General features: G+C 43.7%; 1 protein-coding gene across 9 annotated transcripts in view; it reads right to left on the reverse strand.

The window, feature by feature from the left end:
• Positions 1–19893, reverse strand: part of Phactr1 (phosphatase and actin regulator 1) — a 422199-nt gene that overhangs the window by 62350 nt on the left and 339956 nt on the right. For 8 of the 9 annotated variants that reach the window (XM_041632673.1, XM_041632675.1, XM_041632676.1 and 5 more), the window contains 2 exons: positions 11276–11443; positions 8806–9012 (listed from right to left, as the gene is read on the reverse strand). In XM_041632673.1, coding sequence (XP_041488607.1) covers positions 8806–9012; positions 11276–11443 — 375 coding nt within the window. The remainder of the gene's footprint in view (positions 1–8805; positions 9013–11275; positions 11444–19893) is intronic. The other variant, XM_041632678.1, reaches the window with a different exon arrangement.

Consider the following 19893-nt stretch of genomic DNA (forward strand, 5'->3'; position numbering starts at 1 on the left):
CTCCAGGCCCCAAATGTGAATCAAGATCCCTAGTCCAAAAACCTGAAAGGCTCACACATCTTAGATATCCCATACCTGGCCTTACGTGATGGATCAGAGTAAAAACGCATGCTCACAGAAAATACTATATACAATTACCCACAAGCTATGCATATGTGGTATATATGGAAAAATAAATTCTGTGATTCTGTCTGGACTCTATAACCAAGATGATTCACTATATCACATAAATGAAAATATTACAAAATCTCAAATACTCCCCAAATCTGAAGCACTCCTGGTCCCAAGTGTTTCAAAGAAAGGGCATCCAAGCCACCCACTTCCAGTATCTTTTCACATAACTACTGATGAACTTTTAGATGGGCACCTGATGTGTAATTACTGTACTGATGTGTAATTACTGGTGTGTGCGCAGTGTTAATTCACAAAGGTGCCAGAAGAATTTCTCCGTCATTTGTCACCTGGTTTCAGCACGTTAGATGCTCTGATCTCCTTTTGGAGATACAAGTTAGAAAACTTGTAGAAACCCCAAGACATAAGAAACCAGTGAGACATGCACTTATTACTTAAATTATAGGCCTGTATCATTGTTCCCCTTGCCCGAATGAGAGAGCTCACCAGAACATTATCACTTTCTTCAACACAGTAGCCTACCCCAGGGGCTTCATGGTAGCCTGAAGTCTTGCTTTGGTCAAAGAGAAAATATTCTGACTGACCTTTTGTAAGGCCATTGATGGAGAAGGAAGTGCACCACATTCAATGCCCCATAGCAGGCCAAGATATGGTAATGAGAGCTGTGCCAGGCATTTGTAATCAATACATCCAGAAACCTTCCAGAATCCCGAAATTGAAGGCCATCATAGCAGACGCCACTAACAGCAAATGAATTTGGTTTGAACCCTCTCTTTCTGAATACTTCATTCTCAAATTTACTTTTCCCAATAGTATCTTGGGAGGATTACAGTGAAGACCATATTTCATTGAAAAGAATTGATGGGTAGCAGATAAGGGTCATTTACCCACTGAACCATGCTGGCATGCCACCCTTGCAGGACATGCAGTTCAATTAGATTCTTTTTAATAGAGTTGCCAATAACAGCCAGGCGACTCCTCTCCAAGAATTACCACTGAAATGAAGGCATTCATGCCAACAAATGCATACTGAGAAGGTGTGTAATTCTTTTGCTAGACATTACAAATCACCTATATAAAAACACATGATACTATTCATTTTTATAACAACGGACAAGTGTTATTGTTGGCAGAGAGATTTTGCTACAGAGTGGCATGTCTCTGAGCCTTCTCCAGGATAAGCAAACAATGTGGGAGAGGTCCAGATGTGGACAGCAGGAAGGGAAGTCCCCTTCATGTTGGGTTGTGGAAGGCTATTATATGTGAGAGAGGATTTGATGAAAACCACATTCATCAGGATGAGCAAGACCATGCCCATTTCATCCTAGAACACTAGAAACAGAAGATGCAGCTACAGGGAATGCCACTTTAAATTTAGAACAGACAGAAGAAAGTACTACATAGAGAATGCAGGCATCTACTATAAGGGAGGATATGCAAGGGGAAGCCATATATTAATTCAAACAATGGATTCAAAGAGATTTTATGTAGAGAAAACCAAGAATCGTTTCCACTCATCTCTAGCCTTGACTCTCAGGTTTAGCGCACTGATTCCTAAAAGGCCTCAGCAATGGGGGCCCCTTGTTTCCCCAAAGTGGGCATCAGTGGGACACACATAGCAGGGAACACAGCGAACTAAATTCTCACCCGCATGAAACCTACCTCTTGGACAGGTTTTTCCACGTCCAAGAGAGCTGTGGAGCAAAGAGCCGCTGCCAGTGGGCAGGTCTTGGGAACTTCAGCTATTAAAATAGGCAGAGCCTTCCTGGCTCAGATCTGTGGTACCCATTGGGTTGTGTGTACAAACTGTGATAGGCTCCCCACTAACCTTTTGAAACTCATCCCTGCTCGGTTCACAGGCACCATGAGCAGAGCATTTCTTTCTAACAAGGCACTGTAACTCAGGTACAGCGACCGTCAAGATGGGGTCCTATTTACTGGCTGCTGCATGGTTTGAGATGTGAGATGCAAAATCCGCCGTAGCAAACTGGTACACATGGAGGAGCAGCTACTGAAGACAGCTACTGGTGTAAGGAAAGCCGTGTGATCCCGGAATGTGCTCTAGTGTGGGAGAGTATAGGCTTTGAGGAGCGTGTACCATCTGATAACTCCTGAAAAATCAACAAGTCCACCTTTTCCCGCGTCTCCTTCACTGAAAACAAAAATCTACTTACGTATACTCTGACCTGAGCATCAGAGTCCAATTAAGAACTGCGGGAACAAGAGTTTGCAAGAATCTAAGATGGGACCTTCGCTTTTTAAAATTATGTTTATTTTCTTCCCACCGCCGTTTGGACGGGGAATGCACAGATGCCACTAGGCCCCTTCTGTGTTGACATGAAAGCAGAGGGGTCTGTGCAGCTCCTTATGCACTATAGGAGGTGAAAAACTCGGGGCCCTTAGAGTGAGGAGCTATATTTTGTGCAAATTCCGAGTGGAGAATATATCAAGAGCATGGCTTTTAAACTTATTTGGGCTTCGTTTTAAATGGTAATTTTAATTCGCTAGCTTCAAGAAGAGATCTGAATCTGGGCCCAGCACTCAGTGTACGTGTGGCTTGTGTTGGCCAGTGTGCCAGAGTTTTGTTGGGGAGGAACTGCAGCCAGAACCCAGTCTTCCTTGTCAGTCTCGACCCACAGATGCCAGCACCCACAGTCACTGGTAACTGGTGTTGACTGCAAGGTTCTGAAGGGGGGCAGAACTGCTTAGCTCTCTTTGAGCTTTCTGGGCCTTACATCAGGGGCATCTAAGAAACCTTTCCAGTTAAGGCCAGTCCATGTTTAAAGCTTGGACTTAGCCACGGTTCATCTTGAACTTATTGACACGGACATGCCACATGGAATAGCCTAGGTGACAGACCCCCTCCCCTGGCACATACGCCATAAGGTGCAGCAGTATTTCTTCGCTGTAACCATCCCTAGCAGGTGCCAGGCAACTAGAGAAACCCTGGTTGGTGCACAGCTTACAGGGACTTTCCTCTAACCAATTCAGATGGTTTACTTAACCCTGCTCCCCTTTCTGAAAACACCACAGAGGCTCTACCTTGTTCCTGCTTCTGCTTCCTGATCACCCTTAGGCTCCCCTCAGAGCCATATATGGGGGAGCCTAGCTTCTGTCTCTAGGGCTGTAAGGTTAACAGGCTTGCATTTTCCGCTTGCTTGACCTAAAAGAACACAGGATACCTTCAAAGTATCAGTTACCAAGAAGTGTAAACTGTCTACCTCCATATAAGGCCTCTGTGCTATGAGCAATTTTTTCCCCCATTTACTGGGTCAGAGAAAGCCCAAGTTCACAGCACCCCAATCTTTGGAAGGTGAAGGCAGAGGTGAATGCACCCAGTTGTGCAGGGCTAAAGAAGGGAGCGAGGAAGGCGCAGGTAGACTGTCAGAGAGAGAGTGGGGTGGGGAGCAAATGAGGAAATAAGTCTGAGAGCAGCCCCGCAACAAAATGCCATTATGTATCCAAATAGGACTGTAGAACAGAGAGACTACTATAAATAGGAACACTGGCTTCGGCTTAACGATCATTGCACCTAGTCCCATTAGACCTGCCTAAGTGCTGGCACTGGAAAATTCTACAGGGCACAGATGGTGTTCGTTAGGCAAAATTGTAGTCGCAGATACTATGCTATATTGAAATTTGCAATCACTGAAGTTTGCTGAGAGTACAGTCGTTTCTTGATGAACACTAGAAGTCTTTGCCAGAGCCACTCAGGCAGAGGCTCAGGGGCCTTACATCAAGTGGCTAGTATGTGCACAGGGCTACACACACCTCCTGTGTACTTCAAAGAAGCTACTGGTTTTGTTACAGTACCGAGCACGCTGGGAATGTTGCGGAGTACAACAGTGATCGCTACGTGTTTATATTTGCATTATTTTTTTTAATTATTGTTATTGGACCTTGAATTTCAGCCTTCAAAATGATGAAAAATAAATTTCTTTAAAAATATTTCTTAAAATTTATTTTATGTGTATGAGTGTTTTGCCTTTCTGCACGCATGTGTGCCATGTTTGTGTCTGGTGCCTTCAGAGGTCAGAAGAGGGTGACGGATCCTCTAAAATTGTAGTTGCAGATGGTTGAGAACCACTGTGTGGGTGCTGAGGACTAAATGTGAGTCCTCTGCATGTGCAACAAATGTTCTGACCCACTGAGCCATTTCCCCAGACCTGCAAAAATTAATTTTTGTTGCATAAAACATTTTGTCTATATTAATTGGTATGGCAGCCTGAGCAGGCTAACGTAAGTTATGAAAATAAAGAAGTAGGTCTTCTAACTTGTTAATTGGATGTAAACACACAAAGATTAGAAACCAAGAAAGCTGGTGATTTACTAGCTGCCTAGCCACAATCGACATCTTCGTATTTTTGATCATCTTTCGTGAGAAGGAGGTAGGAATGAGAATGGTTTGTATGTCAAGGACTAAAGAGTACCTAGTAAGGTTCTCAAACAATGCTAGCTGCCCAGCTGCTACCCAGATGTGACAGTCAGTCCACGAAGCCATGACATCATGAATTACTCTTCATTCATCTGCTACATATAGGGTGCCTGTTCCTCCCTGGTTCCTCATTCAGAAGGTACTGGTTAGTTATGTAACGTTTAACGTAAGATCCCTGGTAAGGATGCTAGGGAAGATCACATTTTCCCTCTGGGCTCATTTGAGTAAGAACCCATTTTGAGGCTCATTCACCTTGGATCACAACACAGGCAGTGCCACTGGAGACTGTGCTTCTAGAAAGGCAAGACTTTAATACCCAACAGCTCCTGACCCTGTCTCCTCTGTTACTAGGCAGGCTGATGATGGAGAAGAGAATGTGGGAGAGGAAGACAACAAGAACACAGAACGAATGAGGGCCTCTCTCCGACTGAAGAACTGAGAGTTGGAAGATACACATTCCCCAAGGCCACTGATAAAGCAAATCCTACAGAAGAGAGCTCTGCATGCCACTGAGTGTGAAGTTGAATACTGCTCCCATCCAGGCTCACATTTCCTCCACATTTTGTTAGTCCACTGCCCACTTCTTTCAACCGTGCTCAGGGCCTTTCAATCGTCCAGCATTTCCTTTCAAACACACAGACAGAACAAAAGGGAGAACATACTAGCCACTCACAAGTCTTAATTTAGACTTCTGGAGTTCTTAGTTGATTAATTCCTTCTGACATGGCCCAGATGTCTCTAGAGCAATTAGTAACAGAACGGGGTTAGCAGGGCTCTTCATGGTGATGCAGACTCATTACGACTGATTGCTCATTTATGAAAATGAAGCAATGAAAATGAAATCAAATGGAGTTTAGACCTGAAAGGATAGCGCTAGCTTGACAGTCCCTAGATATCAACACCTCTCCTGATCTTATCTTGACCATATTTAAGAGACAACCACACCCAAGACAAGGCTGGAATGTATTTTTATACATGTACTCCAAACCATATGGTGCTGATGCTCATAGATCATAGAGACATACTCAGATAGCCTCGGTCCCTCCTATGCATAGCAGACCCACCTAAGCTTCTGAGATCACAGTGAGGTTGCCATGTTATTTCATCCATTAGATAGCTAAATAAATTAGAGGATTGATGGGGGAGAGTCTTCTGGCTTGTGTTAATTTCATTGGTTAAATAGAGAGACTGCCTTGGCCCTTTAATAGGACATAAAATTAGGTAGGCAGAGTAAACAGAACAGAATGCTGGGAGAAAGAAGCTGAGTGAGAGAGTCGCCATGATTCTCCCACTCCAGACAGATGCAGGTTAAGATCTTCCCTGGTAAGCCAGCTCGTGGGGCTACACAGATTATTAGAAATGGGTTAGATTAATATGTAAGAGCTAGCCAATAAGAGGCTGAAACTAATGGGCCAAGCAGTGCTTAAATGAATACAGTTTGTATGTTGTTATTTCGGGGCATAAGCTAGCCAGGCGGCTGGGGTGCTGGGGACGCAGCCCCGCTGCTCATATCACAACAGAGGATGTTGTGAATTAAAAGTCTGTAGCTATTCTTGCCTATCCTTCTTCCACGGCTTGTGGATTCTTGCCAGCTCATATTGCAATGATGAGAGAAGTTTTCCTGGCTCAGATAATTCCACTCAATGCTACTACTAATTCTGAGGTGCACAGCCCACAGTTAGCTTTATTGGTTTCTGACAAACGTCTTCAACTGTTTCCTATTTATGTTCAGTCTACACAGTGACCCAGGAGGAGTCTTTTTGTTTGTTTGTTGTTTTGTTTTTTAAGACTGGCCTCATTACCTAATCCTAGCTGCCTGAAACTGCCTATGTTCACTAAGCAAGTCTACGTTTAGAGAGATCTTCTTGTCTCTGCCTCCTAAGTGCCGGTTTTAAAGGTACATGCAACCCACTATGCCTGTGCTTCAGGAGGATGATTTAAGGGCTCATTCTATCATAGCATCTCAAACCCTCCAAACCTTGCTACTTCTAAGGAACAAAATACAAATCTTTGCAGGTCACCACCTCATGAAGCCCGTTTCTAGGTGCTTTTAATTAAAGCCTCAATGGCACCTTTATCCCAGCTGAGCCACTGAAGTGACCCTAAAACATCTCTACCTCTGAGCCTTCTCCAGAGATTTCTTTCAGAGACTCCCTTCCCCAGTTATCTATGAATGTCCTTCACCCCCTGAAGGCCAACAGCCTTCAGTCTTCTTCAGGGGCCCTTTGTGAGACTGCACCAAACTATAGCTCTACTCTGAATGGCATTTGCTCGAACGTTCTAATACAATCACCCTTGGTGTCTTAGAGGCCTGCCTTAGGACTCCCGTGGACCCCCAAATCCAAACATGTGCAAGCCCCTTCTACAAAATAGCATGGTATTTGTATAGATCCTACACACGGTTCCCCTGTACTTTAAATTATCTCTAAATGACATATACTCCCTAGTTCAATGCAGATACTGCGAAAATAAATGTAACATCATGTTATTTAAGGAAATTGCAAGAAAAATCAGTCTGAATACATTCAGTACAGAATTTTTAATAAATATATTTGATCTGTGGTTGGCTGAATCACAGATACAGAACTGATGGATACAGAGGGCTGATGGAGTATATATTCATTAAACTAGCACAGAATTGTGCCCAATTTGGCTATAACTCAGTGTTCTGACTATGGCAGGCATGTTGAGCAAATATGTACACCATGGGCATGCAGGGGTTTCTTTTGCACAGGCTTGAATTCTTCTTAAGGGGTGTTTGCTGTCCAAGGTGTAAAGAGTATATAACTTTGACTTTGTAATTCTAATCCTAGAAATACCCCGTTGAAACCTTAAAAGGACATATGCAGGCTACTACAGATGCTCACTGCCTTATTTTTTACAGAAGGGAATGTAGAAGAGTCCTTAGATCTGCATCAAGCAGCTGATAAAACCACACTGTACAACAGTTGCTAACACAAGATCCAACTCATACATTGTTATGTGCAAAAAGCAGCTGGGAAGGCAGTATATAGAGTGAGTTTGATTTTTTTTTCTAGACAGTGGGTAAATGCCTTAGTCAGAGGCCTTTTTCCCTTTGATTTTATGTGAATTAGAATGTTGAGACATTAAACCGATGTGTTAAATAGTTCTTAGAGAGACAACGGCCTCTTTACACCACAAACACCCAGCCGAGATGGATGGGGGCACTGGCAAAATGCAGTTTGACACCAGTCTGTGTTGAAGCTGAACTCTATAGAGAGATGCCCTGCTGCTGTGGGGACAGTCAACCGATGTCCTAGCAGGTGAGGTGCTCAGGTTCCCATTGTGCTTCCAATGCAGAGTCCTCCCAGCCCTGGAAAAGTCACTTCCTTTTCTTGTCTACTGTGAGTATGTTTTCTTACTTCCTCCCTCATTACAAGTTAAAAGATCACTTAGATACATACTATTTGAAAAAAACACTAAATATATTGTATAAAATTGTATAATGTTGACCGATTAGATCAACATGTAACTCCATACCTGTGCGTACATTCATTAGCCACACAGAGTGAAGGAAGAAAACGCATTTTAGAGCAACTTTGATAAGCCCGTGATTCTTCTAAAGGTATCTCCCACACTTCTTATTGGTTAGATTATCGCTATTGCTTTTTGAGACAGGCTGACCTCTAACTTGCTGAGGAACACTAAGATGATCTTGAACTTCTGGTCCTCCTGCCTCTACCTCCTAAGTAATGGGATTACAGCAATGCACTACTATGCCTAGCTTCTTACTTTTTAAAGAGAATTGACAGTAAGTGAATGAAATTAGTTTTAATTGCAGAAATATTCTAGACTTTAGATCAATAACTTACAAACATTTAAAGCCTTAACAGACTCATTATGAAGGAAGCAAAGCACTTTTCTTTGCCTGTGTAAACATTTTGACATTGATTCTAATGCGGCCAGATGGGCAATAATCTTGAATCGGTCACATAAATACAAAGTACATATTTACAGATACACATATGACAGATAACACCGAAGGCTCGTGGCATATGGCTGGCAATTGCATATCAAATGCTTCTTGACACAGAGACATAAACTCTGGTCGTGACCTCATGTACCGACACACACATACAAACACCCCAACACCCCATGGCGTCATCTTCCCAGCGTTGCTTATTCAGGCTTCAGATAAAAAGAACCAGAGAGAAAGAAACTATCCCGTGAAGGGAGGGAGGGAGGGGGCTGTGCGCCTTGGAAGAGGTTGGACTTACCTGTTAAGTGGTTGGCAATCCGGGCAGTGGGTTTGGGAGGCAGGGCCGGGGGCTGCTTGAGAAGGGACAACTGCTTCACTGGGGTCTCCTCATGGTCTCCAGAGAAAGCAGCAGGTTTTTTGGGGGGCAGGAACAGAACTGGTTTGGCTGAAGGATCTTGGGACAGGAGGACTCCAGACTCACTGGCAGAGGGACTCTCTTGAGACACTGAGGGGACAACCACATGACACACAGGAGACATTACACAAACGCAGTGCAGGCCAGCCAGGCACACAGGACAGGGACACTGTCAGCCCAACAAGATAGCAGAGTGAAACCCACTGCAGGCCACAATGGGCACAGGGAGAGCTAAAGCAAGGACAAGAGAAATCCAAGAAAGCTGGGGGGATGTAGGGGGAGGGGTAGGAAAGGGAGGATGAGGAAGACAGAGGAGAGATGAGGAGAAGCAAGAGGGCAAAGGGGGAGGGGTAAGGGCATCGCCTCATGACAAAGGTCACCACTTTAAACTGAGCCTGCATCATCCAAAGTTCACAGATGCTCTGCTGTGTGACTCAGGAGACCACAGGCACAACCAACAGGACAATGACTAGCACGAGGACTTTGAGTCCTCTAAACTAAACAAGAAGAGCTGGGCCCTTTTCTTGAACCCCTGGGCTCTTCCTTTGCTGAGGGAAGACAGAGATGGGCCACACACTGGTGGAGATTATTGGTGATAGCCACTGGGTCTCGCTCTCTGGTCCATCATACCAGGTGGCAGCTGACAAGGTGCACACTAGCAGGCCACACACAGAGGCTAGAGTGGCTGCTCCTTCAGAGTGGCCAGGACTGAGGGCCAGGCTCTCAATGAGAACACACTCTTGCCCTGCCTGGCCCTGTAAATTCTCACAAGGCAGTGAATGTGCAAAGGCTCCACCTTTTTATTTGTCCAGTTCCTTTACTTCCTGCTTGCCAGACTTCCCATTGTCTTCTCTATTCCCTCCCTTCCTCTCCACCTTCTTTCCAGGTTCTCGTACATTCTAGGCTAGTTAACCTTGAACTTCCAATTCTCCTGTTTCTACCTCCTGAGTGCTGGGATTGCAAGGCATGAACCACCTGGCCTTGGAACTAACTAGATACTTGGTACTAGGGATTGACCCCAGGGGCATCGTGCATGCTGGGTAAGCACCTTAGCAACTGAGTCACATCTTGGCTCCCACTGTCTGGTTTCAACTCTCCCCCATCTCTTCACTCGGGCCTGCCTCTTATTTTCCCCACAGGAGTCTCTTGATAGGTTCCTTTGTTGAGCTGCCATGAAGAGGTAGCCTACTGCTTCCTACTGTGCTAGCAACCTGGGTAAGCATGGTAAAACCCTGGGACTCGACTGGGGTGGTAGGCTTCACTTAAAGACTCCAACTGCCAGATTTCAGTGGTACAAGGGACATTGGGTTGAAAACTGAAAATCACTGCTCCTGCTTGAAAATTCTAGGGGGCAAGATATAGCTCAAACGCCTGTCCCCTGCCTTCTACGACTGTCACAAGGAGGCAGTGTATAAAGAATTCTTCCACTGTACTGCCTTCCTTCTCCTCTGGAGAAAGTAATGCCATATAACAACTCAACCCTGCAAAGACACCCTGAGTATTCCCCACCTCAGGGGACATTGTTCTAATCTGTGTTCAACAACAGCTGGCCAGGTCCCGCAGTGAAGCGTGAGTACCAGCTTGGGAAGACAACCCCTCTCCCCTCCTCCCACTCAAGTAAAGTATGCACACAGACGCTGCACATGGCAGCGCCAGGACTGTAGCCTTCCCGTCCGCACTCTGGGTAGTCCCCGAGGCTCCTTCCCAGCCCATAAGACATGTGCTGCTCCTCTCTGTTGGTAAAGACTCATCTTCCGGCTGCTTAGGACGGCTCTGCACCTCCTGAAGAGGGGCAGGTTGGCCACTGGGTGGCAGTAGACCGGAAGGAGGCAATAATCAGAAAGCATCCAAACATGTCTACAGCAGGCTCCAGCTTAGCTGGGAAATTGTATACGATTTAATAAATGTGTTGATTGGCTGTAACTAGTACATTTACTAAACTGACATGATCATTAAGGAGTATATTGGGATGGGAAATTAGACAGTATAGTCAGGCTTTTGGGACAGAAAGGTTAGACAGGTCTAGAGAGGGATAGGATTCTTCTGATTTATCTTAACAAAGATGAATCTTAGAAAACAAAGAATATTTTAAACCATCAATATCATAAAAGGTGTTATAATATTTTTAAAGCGTTTTAAGTCAAAAAAGTGTTTTTACAAACTATAAAACATTATGTGAAGATAGCATCCGTATCTTCTTAGGCTCAGTCATGTGCAGACAACTATGACATTAGTTTTTCCCATATTTCTCGGTCTTCATGCTCGAGTGGTTAAAATGGGCATCCCAAATCCTGCCAGGGGACTGTGACATCCTGGAGACCCACCCCCCCCCCCGCCTCTGCCAGGTCATTACCTGGTCCGTCCATGATATCTGAAGCTTGGAGCACCTCAAACGAGCAGGGGTCCCTGGGCATTGGTACAGGCTCCATTTCCGACAGGGCAGGCAAAGACAGCTGGCTGGAGCTCAGGGACTGTCCGTTCTCCAGGGAGTCATCGTCATTAGAAATGGAGAGCTCTCCGTCTGTGGGAAAGAAGAAGATGGAAGAATCAGATGAGGGGTGTCCTCATGTGAGGCTCCCACTGCACTCAAGGCCGCTAACAAGTCTGGATGCTCTGAGCCATCTTTAGCAAGATCAGTGTCTGCACGTGACAGCAACTCTTTGCTTTTAAAACATGTACCTTTAGAGAGAGCCCATATACTCCTTGAAAGTACATTTCAGCCATTCACAGCAACTTCCCTATTCTCTCTCCATCCTTTTCATTGCACTCTATTTTGTGTTTAATGTATATAAGTTTTTTTTCTTTTTAAAATACTTGCTGAATTTTTAATTATGTGTTTTTGTGTCTATGTGTGGCATGGTGGTTTGAAAGAAAATGGCCCCCAAAGACAGTGGCACCAATGGGAAGTGGGGCCATCTTGGAGTAGGTGTAGCCTTGTTGGAGGAAGTGTGTCAATGTGGAGGCAGGCTTTGAGGTGTCATATATGCTCAAGCCATGCCCAGTGAGACTGTTCACTTCCTATTGACTGTACAACGTAGAACTCTCAGATACCTCTCCAACACCATGTCTGCCTGCACGCCACCATGTCTCACTCTGATGATAATGGACTGAACTTCTGAACTGTAAGTGAGTCATCACAATTAAATGTTTTTCTTTATAAGAGTTGGCATGGTCATGGTATCTTTTCACAGCAATAGAAACCCCAAGACATGTGGCTATGTGCACATGAGTAGAGGTATTCTATGGGCCAGAACAGGGTAGACCTCAGCTGTTCCTCTCTGTTGGCAGAGACTCATCTTTGGGCCTATAAGGATGTCTCAGCATCTCCCAAGAGAGGTATACTGGTTGCCTAGGTGACAATGGACCAAAGAGGGAGGCATTCCAGAGGGTGGCACTGGAGCTGCAGTAAGAGGCAGCTGTGAGCCTCCTAGTACAGCTACTGAGAACCGAACCCAGGTCCTCTGCAAGGACAGTATGAGCTCTTAGCAACCAAGTCTCTCTTTAGTCTTACTTCTTTTTCTTAATAAAAATGAATGAAAATTTTTTTCCTTTAATTTTTAAAAGATGTAGAAGCTTAGCAGGCAATAGAGACTGAAGAACCATGATTGAGAAATTTTACAGTAGGGAACAACTATTGCCAAAGCTATTGGTGGCTCCCCACAAACTCCACTCAGACCCTATTGCTGAAGACAACACCCACACAATGCATTGAACATAGAGAAGCCAAGCTGCTGCCTACCTAGAACCTGCACCTCTATTGGCTATTTTTCATGGTACTGGAAGGTACTCTGCATGCTACCAAAGAAGAAAGGTAAACATGAATCTAGCTAAACAAAACAAAATAAAACAAAACAAAAACCTTTAATCGTGGCCTGCCAGAAAGATACGTTGATGCCATCTAAAATTTTATTTGAGATAAGGCCTACTCAATGAGATGAATCCATACTCAACTCTGCTTGGGTGATCAAGAACTTGAGACTAGACAGGCCAGGGACCTAGGGAAAAACCAGATGCTATTGCTCTGCTAAAGGAATGTAGCAATAAAATTATCTGTTATGACTTTCTGCTATATAGATAGATATGAGCCTTGTTTGGCCATCATCAGAGAAGGTTCCTCCTGTAGCAGGTGGAAACAAACACAGAGACCACAGCCATGCAATATACAGAAAGTGAGAGATCTTTGAACACTCAGCCCTAAAAGGGATGTTCCCATCAAATCCTTCTTCTCAGTCCTCAGGGAACTCTGCAGAAGAGGAGGCAGGAGCGAGTAAGTGCCAGAGGGGATGGTAGACACCAAGGAATCAGGGCCTTATAAATACAACAGAACTGACACACACATGAGCTTACAGAGACTGAGGCAGCATGCACAGGGACTAGTGGGGGGCACCAGATGGGGTCCTAGAGCTGAAAGAAGATGTGGACACACGCCTCCATCCCCAACACAGAAACCATTTCCAGTTGACTGCCACTTGCAAATGAAAGATTAAGTTTTGTTCAAGGGAATCTCACTTAGGGAAACAAACCACTTGGGAGGGTAGGTCCCATGCCAACTAATACATGTCCAACATAAAATAAACTCAATGGCATCTTTGGATGGTCTTTGTCTTATAATGCTAAGTCAGGGCATCTCCCTACCCCTACTCTACAGGCCCTTTGTATATATATTATGACTTTTGGTTTGAGGTTTTCATTGGGTTTCCAATAAAAATTGTGTGTGAAAGTGTGTGTCTCTGGGTCAGTATGTGTTTCTTGGGCTCTTTTTTTTTTTTTTTTGGCTCTTTTTACTGCTTGGTTGTTTTGTCATATTCCAATTTGTATGTTTTTGATTTATTTTATTATTCCTTAGATACCTGTTTTTTTTTTCTAATGAGAGACAGGGTGTGAATTCAGATGGGAGAAGAGGTGGGGAATATCTGGGAGTAGGGAGAGGAGAAACCATAATCAGAATATATAGTATGAAAAAAAGCCATTTTCAATGAAAGAAAAACCACCACAACAAAACAAACAAACAAAAAAAAAGCATTAGCAAGCAAAGAAGCAGTGAGGACGTGCAGCTCCAGGTTCAAAGAACATCATTCATCTGTTTACCTCTGTCCTCATCCGATTCTTGAGGCGAGTAAGCATTTAGGAAAATCTACAATCCCTACCTAACACGCTGTGGCAGCTCACGGCAGCCGGGAAGTGCCAGGATCCTTTTGGTGCCAACCACCAACCATGTCAACTTTGATCTGCTTGAAGCTCAGTCCCTCACAGGGTCGATTTGAGGATCAAAGCCTCCCGCTCAATGGCCATCTGTTAAATCAAAACTCCCCCCTAGCGTGATTTCATCTATACCCAGGGAGTCTTAAATAGCTAAACGTTAAAGCCAAATTAATTTTTCAAGAGGACTTAAAACTCTCTCAGTCAGATGAATAAACACCCAGATGAAAGACGAAGTCATACCCACTCCGAAACAGAGCCTGGCAAAGCAACGGCCTGACTTAAAACTCGAGACAGACTTGTAGAAATGAAAGAGAGCTGAAGCTGAGGTTAATGTTCCTTTCATTATACTCCTTTCAATGTTCTGATTTCATACACTGTGATATCTGATAGCACTGAAATCCTTCACACCACCCCATTAGAACTGCCTTTAACAGAATGTGTGTTTGCTAGAATGTTTTATTAACCCAATGGGCTGTAAATAGTACATGGTCAAGGACCTGTAGTGTTTGACATGGATTGTCTATAAACATTAAAAAAAGAAATAGATAAAAACTCACTGAAGCAGACAGTCACACACAATACTGGCCTTTGAAGGCTAGTTTGGCTCTCTTTATCTTCTTTTCATTCAACCTTTCTGCACACCCTAAATAGCAGCAGAGGTTATTATCTCGGAAATGAAAGATACAGTTACTATTTGTTAAGAAGAATACAAGAGGGGGCTGGAGAGATGGCTCAGAGGTTAAGAGCACTGGCTGCTCTTCTAGAGGTCCTGAGTTCAATTCCCAGCAACCACAAGGTGACTCACAAACATCTGCAGTGAGACCTGGTGCCCAACTTCTGGTGTGCAAGCATAGAAGCAGGAAGAACACTGCATACATAATAAATAAAAAAAAATGTTAAAAAAAAAAGCACAAGAGCAGGTCAGAACCTTGAGACCAATGCTACAGAGCTTACACAGCTGAGCTGCAAGTCTGCAAGGCAAGGTAGGGAGAGCCGTGCCGTGTTAATGTGACCTTACAGTATCCCCCATCATCTCAACCCACTTCTATTTATCAAGTTCAAACTGTTATCATGGGAAGTGGCTCTGCAGAAAGTCCCTAGTTAGAGGGATGATGACATACTGTCATTTGGTTTGGACACATCTCCAGGAGAACACTCTGATTCTGGATGTTCTGGGCATATTCATGGCTCTCGAGAAGACATCCTAAAGAGTAGAGGGTCTTAATGCCACCACCATGTTTTGTTGCTTTGGACGACTAATGCTGTTGAATAATGGTTGCTTGGTTTAAGAGTTGAGAGGACCACACAGATAACTCTGGGACAAAAGCTGCAGCTGCAGCTGGATTTCTCTGGCAGATACCCATGACTCTGATTTCTTTAAGGAAGCTATTTTATAGTCTTGCTAGGAAGTTAGCTAACTGAGAGAAGTCCCATGGCTCCTTGTGGATGAAAAAGGGCCTTTGCTGGGTTACAAAGTCCCAAGCTACTCTGCAGAGGGATCATTCTTGGGAATTGTTGTGACTGATAAAGACACATTTTCATTGAAAAAATTAAAAAGAGACAAAGAAATAAAAGATGTTGATGACACCCACAATCTACTCAACAGGAGAAATTTCTTCTTTCTGTAAATATTTTTTATGGCTGTAATCTTACTATGTTTCAAAATTTTGTGTTTTGAGGCTGGAGAGATGACCCAGTGGTTAAATGCACTGGATGCTCTTCCAGAGAACCCAGGTTCAGTTCCCAACTGGCTAACAATGGTCTTTAACTCCAGTTCTAGGAGATCTTACTCATTCCCTCTTCTGGCATCTGTGGGCACTGCATGCATGCGGCACACAGACATACCACTAATATACATTAAAAACTTTAAATAATTATGTCTTATTTTTAATATTACTATTATGATCTTATTTACAGTTTTGTTAACAATTATACTAAATGTTTTCTTAACTTTCTCCCTAACATCTCTACCAAGCATTAAAAATTCCCAATTAATTGCTTAGCTTGAAGGTAGTATAGCAATGCTGTGGGATGATGCTCTTGTGCACTGAAAAGATTTGTCACTTGTATTTGTTTAATAAAACACTGATTGGCCAGTAGCCAGGCAGGAAATATAGGTGGGGCAATCAGACTGGGAGAATTCTGGGAAAAGGAAAGGCAGAGATGCAGTTGTAAGCTAGACATAGAAGAAACAAGACAAGAATGTCTCACTGAGAAAAAGTACCAAGCCACATGGCTAAACATAGATAACAGTTATGGGTTAATTTAAGTTGTAAGAGCTAGTTAGCAATCATCCTGAGCTAAGAGGTCAAACAGTTTGCAGCTAATATAAGTCTCTGTGCATTTACTTGGGAATGAACAGCTGCAGGACCAGGTGGGACAAACATTTCTGTCTTCGTGGAGTTAGCCCATCACTAAGATGCAACCCCCGGTCCCCCACCATGGTCCACTGGGTACAGCTTCAAGCTTTTCTTTCTTTCTTTCTTTCTTTCTTTCTTTCTTTCTTTCTTTTTTTCTTTCTTTCTTTCTTTAGACTGGTATTAATTCAAGGCATGCTTATCACTTGCTGGGTGATTTGCAGTGTTTTGGCCTGGGAGCAGGAGAGTGTCAGGTTCATGGGCAATGGCCTCAAGACTAGCTAGTACCAGCCATCATGGTGAGACCCTACCTGACTTCCTGTTTATATCATTTCTCAAATGGTTCACAGGCACGGGTGAAGAAGGGCGACTGCAGTGGCCCCTCATCCTGAGCAATCTGGAAGGATAATGTTTCTTCCGTCTTAGGCAAAAGGTAAAGGAAGGAGCCACAGACAGGCAACAGAAACAATGGTATCACGAACCACACCCTCTTTAGAAATTTGTGTATGGATGAACAGAAGCGTGCTGTTGAGAACCCTAATTCATCTTTGGAAGACATTGGGGGGGGGGGAGAGAAGAGGCAGGTAGATTAGAAAGAGCATGGTTCCAGAGCAAGGGGAAGCCTGTGCCGTCTTTGCCATTACTAGCTTACAACAAGTTACTTGACTTTTGGGGACCTCAATTTTTGTCCCCTTTAAACAAATGAACTGACTGCATTAGATAATACTAAACTTCCAGATCTTCATTGAATGGGGTGCTGGGAGATGCAAGAAGTCCCCTAATACCTGCGAATTAGTCAAATTTAGAACAGATGAACTAAACAGTCAGGCATTTTACATCTAGGTTTTCACTCTGGGTAGAAAACAAGGACTGGGAAGTAAATAGATAGATTTCTGGCTTACTATAGATAAAGTTTTAATTTTATGTAAAAAAATCCAATAAAGTTTTAGTGTAGATCTAGAGCTTTTTGTTCCTTTTATAAAAACCCTCTGAGCACAGCAGAAAGATGGGCAGGAAGCAAGGAGTGAATATTTCTGCATCTCCAATGCCAAGTACTATATTGGACATTTTATTTATGATGGCAATAATAAGAGCCCTTCAAATAGCATTGCAGATATTTTCTATGTGCCAGCTCTGTCTTCATGTTCCTTCTCTCTCCTCATCAGCCCTCCCCTCTTCTTCTCGCTCTGCTCCTCCTTTCCCCTTCTTTTTCCTCTCCTCCCTTTCGTCTGGTCTCCTATCTATTCTCTTTGTTCTCTTCCTTTTCCCTCAACACCTCTTTTCCCTCTTTTCCCATCATCCATTTGTCTATCTATCTATCTATCTATCTATCTATCTATCTATCTATTCATCTGTCTGTCATTTATCTTCATGCTTACAATCCTCCATCTATCCATCCATCCATCCATCCATCCATTGAATGAAAATAGTATCAACTGTTATGTGACAATTTTAGACTGGAAATCTTTGGAAGATTTCCTCATTGGTGACACATATGTGTTAGCATTTACACTCACATGACAATGCAAACAGATTCTAATTTGCTGATGATCATTAAGAGGTTTAATTAAAATAAAACAAAATGATGACTCCCAGCTATGTTCAAGCGAGTAATTATCATTGCAAAGACGTGTAAGAAACTGTCAACTACTTTTCCCCTCAGGGACAGAGCTACTGTTGAGCTTTTCTGGGTTCTCATTTCAGCTTCCCAGAGATACTTTTTGACTACAAAGGGCATCTTATCAAGTGGCTAATGAGGAGTTGAATGGTGATTTCTGTGGGAAAGGCACCAGCTATGGGCTCAGTCCTCATCACAGGGGCTCATGTCAGTGAGCTGCAACGCTCAGTCTTTTATTTTTTATTTTTTCTGAAATTAATGCACTTTTGCTACTATACTAGAAAATCCCTCACACAATAAGAGGACAGACATACTCATCTTTCTCTTTTTGTATGTGTATGGAATACATGTGTATATGAGTACGTGTGTGTGTGTGTGTGTGTGTGTGTGTGTGCGTGCGCGCGTGCGCGCGCGCGCGCGCGCATGCGCACAGGCATGTATATTCATGTAGAGACCCAAAATTGATGCCAGGTGTCTTTCTTGACTTCTCTTTATTTGCTGAAGCAGGGTCTCTAGCTGAACCTAGAGCTTGCCCCTATAGCTAGCTTACTAGCCAGCTTGCCCCAGGCCTCCTGGAGCTCATTTCTCTCCCTTCTGAGTGCTGGGGTTATATTCAGCTGCTACACCCACCTGCCCTGCTCAGCTTTTATGTGGGTTCCGGAGATCTGCAGTTTGGTCTTCATACTTGCATGGCAAGAACTTTATCCACCGTGCCAGCTCCCCAGCCCAGAGCCACCGTTCTGCAGCCCACAAAGGTGTCATTTTAATAACAAAATACATAGCTTTGTAAGAGTTTGCTAATGCCATCACCTTCGAAATCATCATCCTCAAAGACATCAGTTGCTTTGTAGCCAGGGAAAACCAACAGCTGATAAGAAACAAGTCACCCAGGGATGTCACTGATGGATTAAAGCTTTAAACCACAGAAGTGGCAAGGGCTCCCTGGCGCTTGTCAGCTTTGGAAGAAGCATTTCCTTCAATTTGTCTGATTAAATGAAATGGGGTGCTACTGAGCGTTCACACAACTTAAAGCATGGAGCACAGAAAGACTACCCGTTAATGAATTGCTGTCATTTGATGCTTATGCATCTAAAAACTTAAAACTCTTATTTTCCTCTAATTAATCCATTAATTAATCACAGGCAGGGGCTCACTAGGAAACCCGGGAGACTTTCAAGTCATGATCCTTCTGCCGTAGCTACTTAAGTAGTAGTGAGTAGTCTGTTCTTTTTCCATGATGAGGAGAAATGATCTCTGGGAAGATAATGTGCTTTGTGTGATGGTGGAGGTTGGTGCCTGATGGAGGAGCAACACAAGACTGTATGATATGAGTTGACAAAGCCTTTGGGGAATTCCTGGAGCCTTAAAATAGGACCTCAGTTCTTGGGTGTGCTGGTGAGGTGGTTGTGAAGAGAAACTGGGAATCAACAGCACCTTAAAGGGGGATGAAGAGCAGGACAAGGTTCATGGTGGAACTCATAGCTCATAGCTGTTAGCTTCTACTTTAGGTGTGTGAGGATAGCCCAAATTGCATGGTTCCTTAATCCCCTAACAACTACACGCAAGTAAGGCCCAGAAGAGAATTTAATGGTTCATCATTCTATTGCACTACCAGGGACATAAGGAGAGCACCTAGCTGGTGGCAGAATGCCTTCAATGGAGCAGGCTAAGGACCAGAAATTGCAAGTGGGGATTGAATGCAGAAATGATGCCAAAGACTGGTATAGTTGGGAATTCTGAGATGACAGTCAGCTAAAAGCACAGTTCAAGGAGATGAAAAAAGTGTTCTGTATC

The sequence above is a fragment of the Microtus oregoni genome, unplaced genomic scaffold (genome assembly GCF_018167655.1).
Source record: "Microtus oregoni isolate MIOR12 unplaced genomic scaffold, Mior012 000042F_ref0000377, whole genome shotgun sequence".
NCBI classification, from domain to species: domain Eukaryota; kingdom Metazoa; phylum Chordata; class Mammalia; order Rodentia; family Cricetidae; genus Microtus; species Microtus oregoni.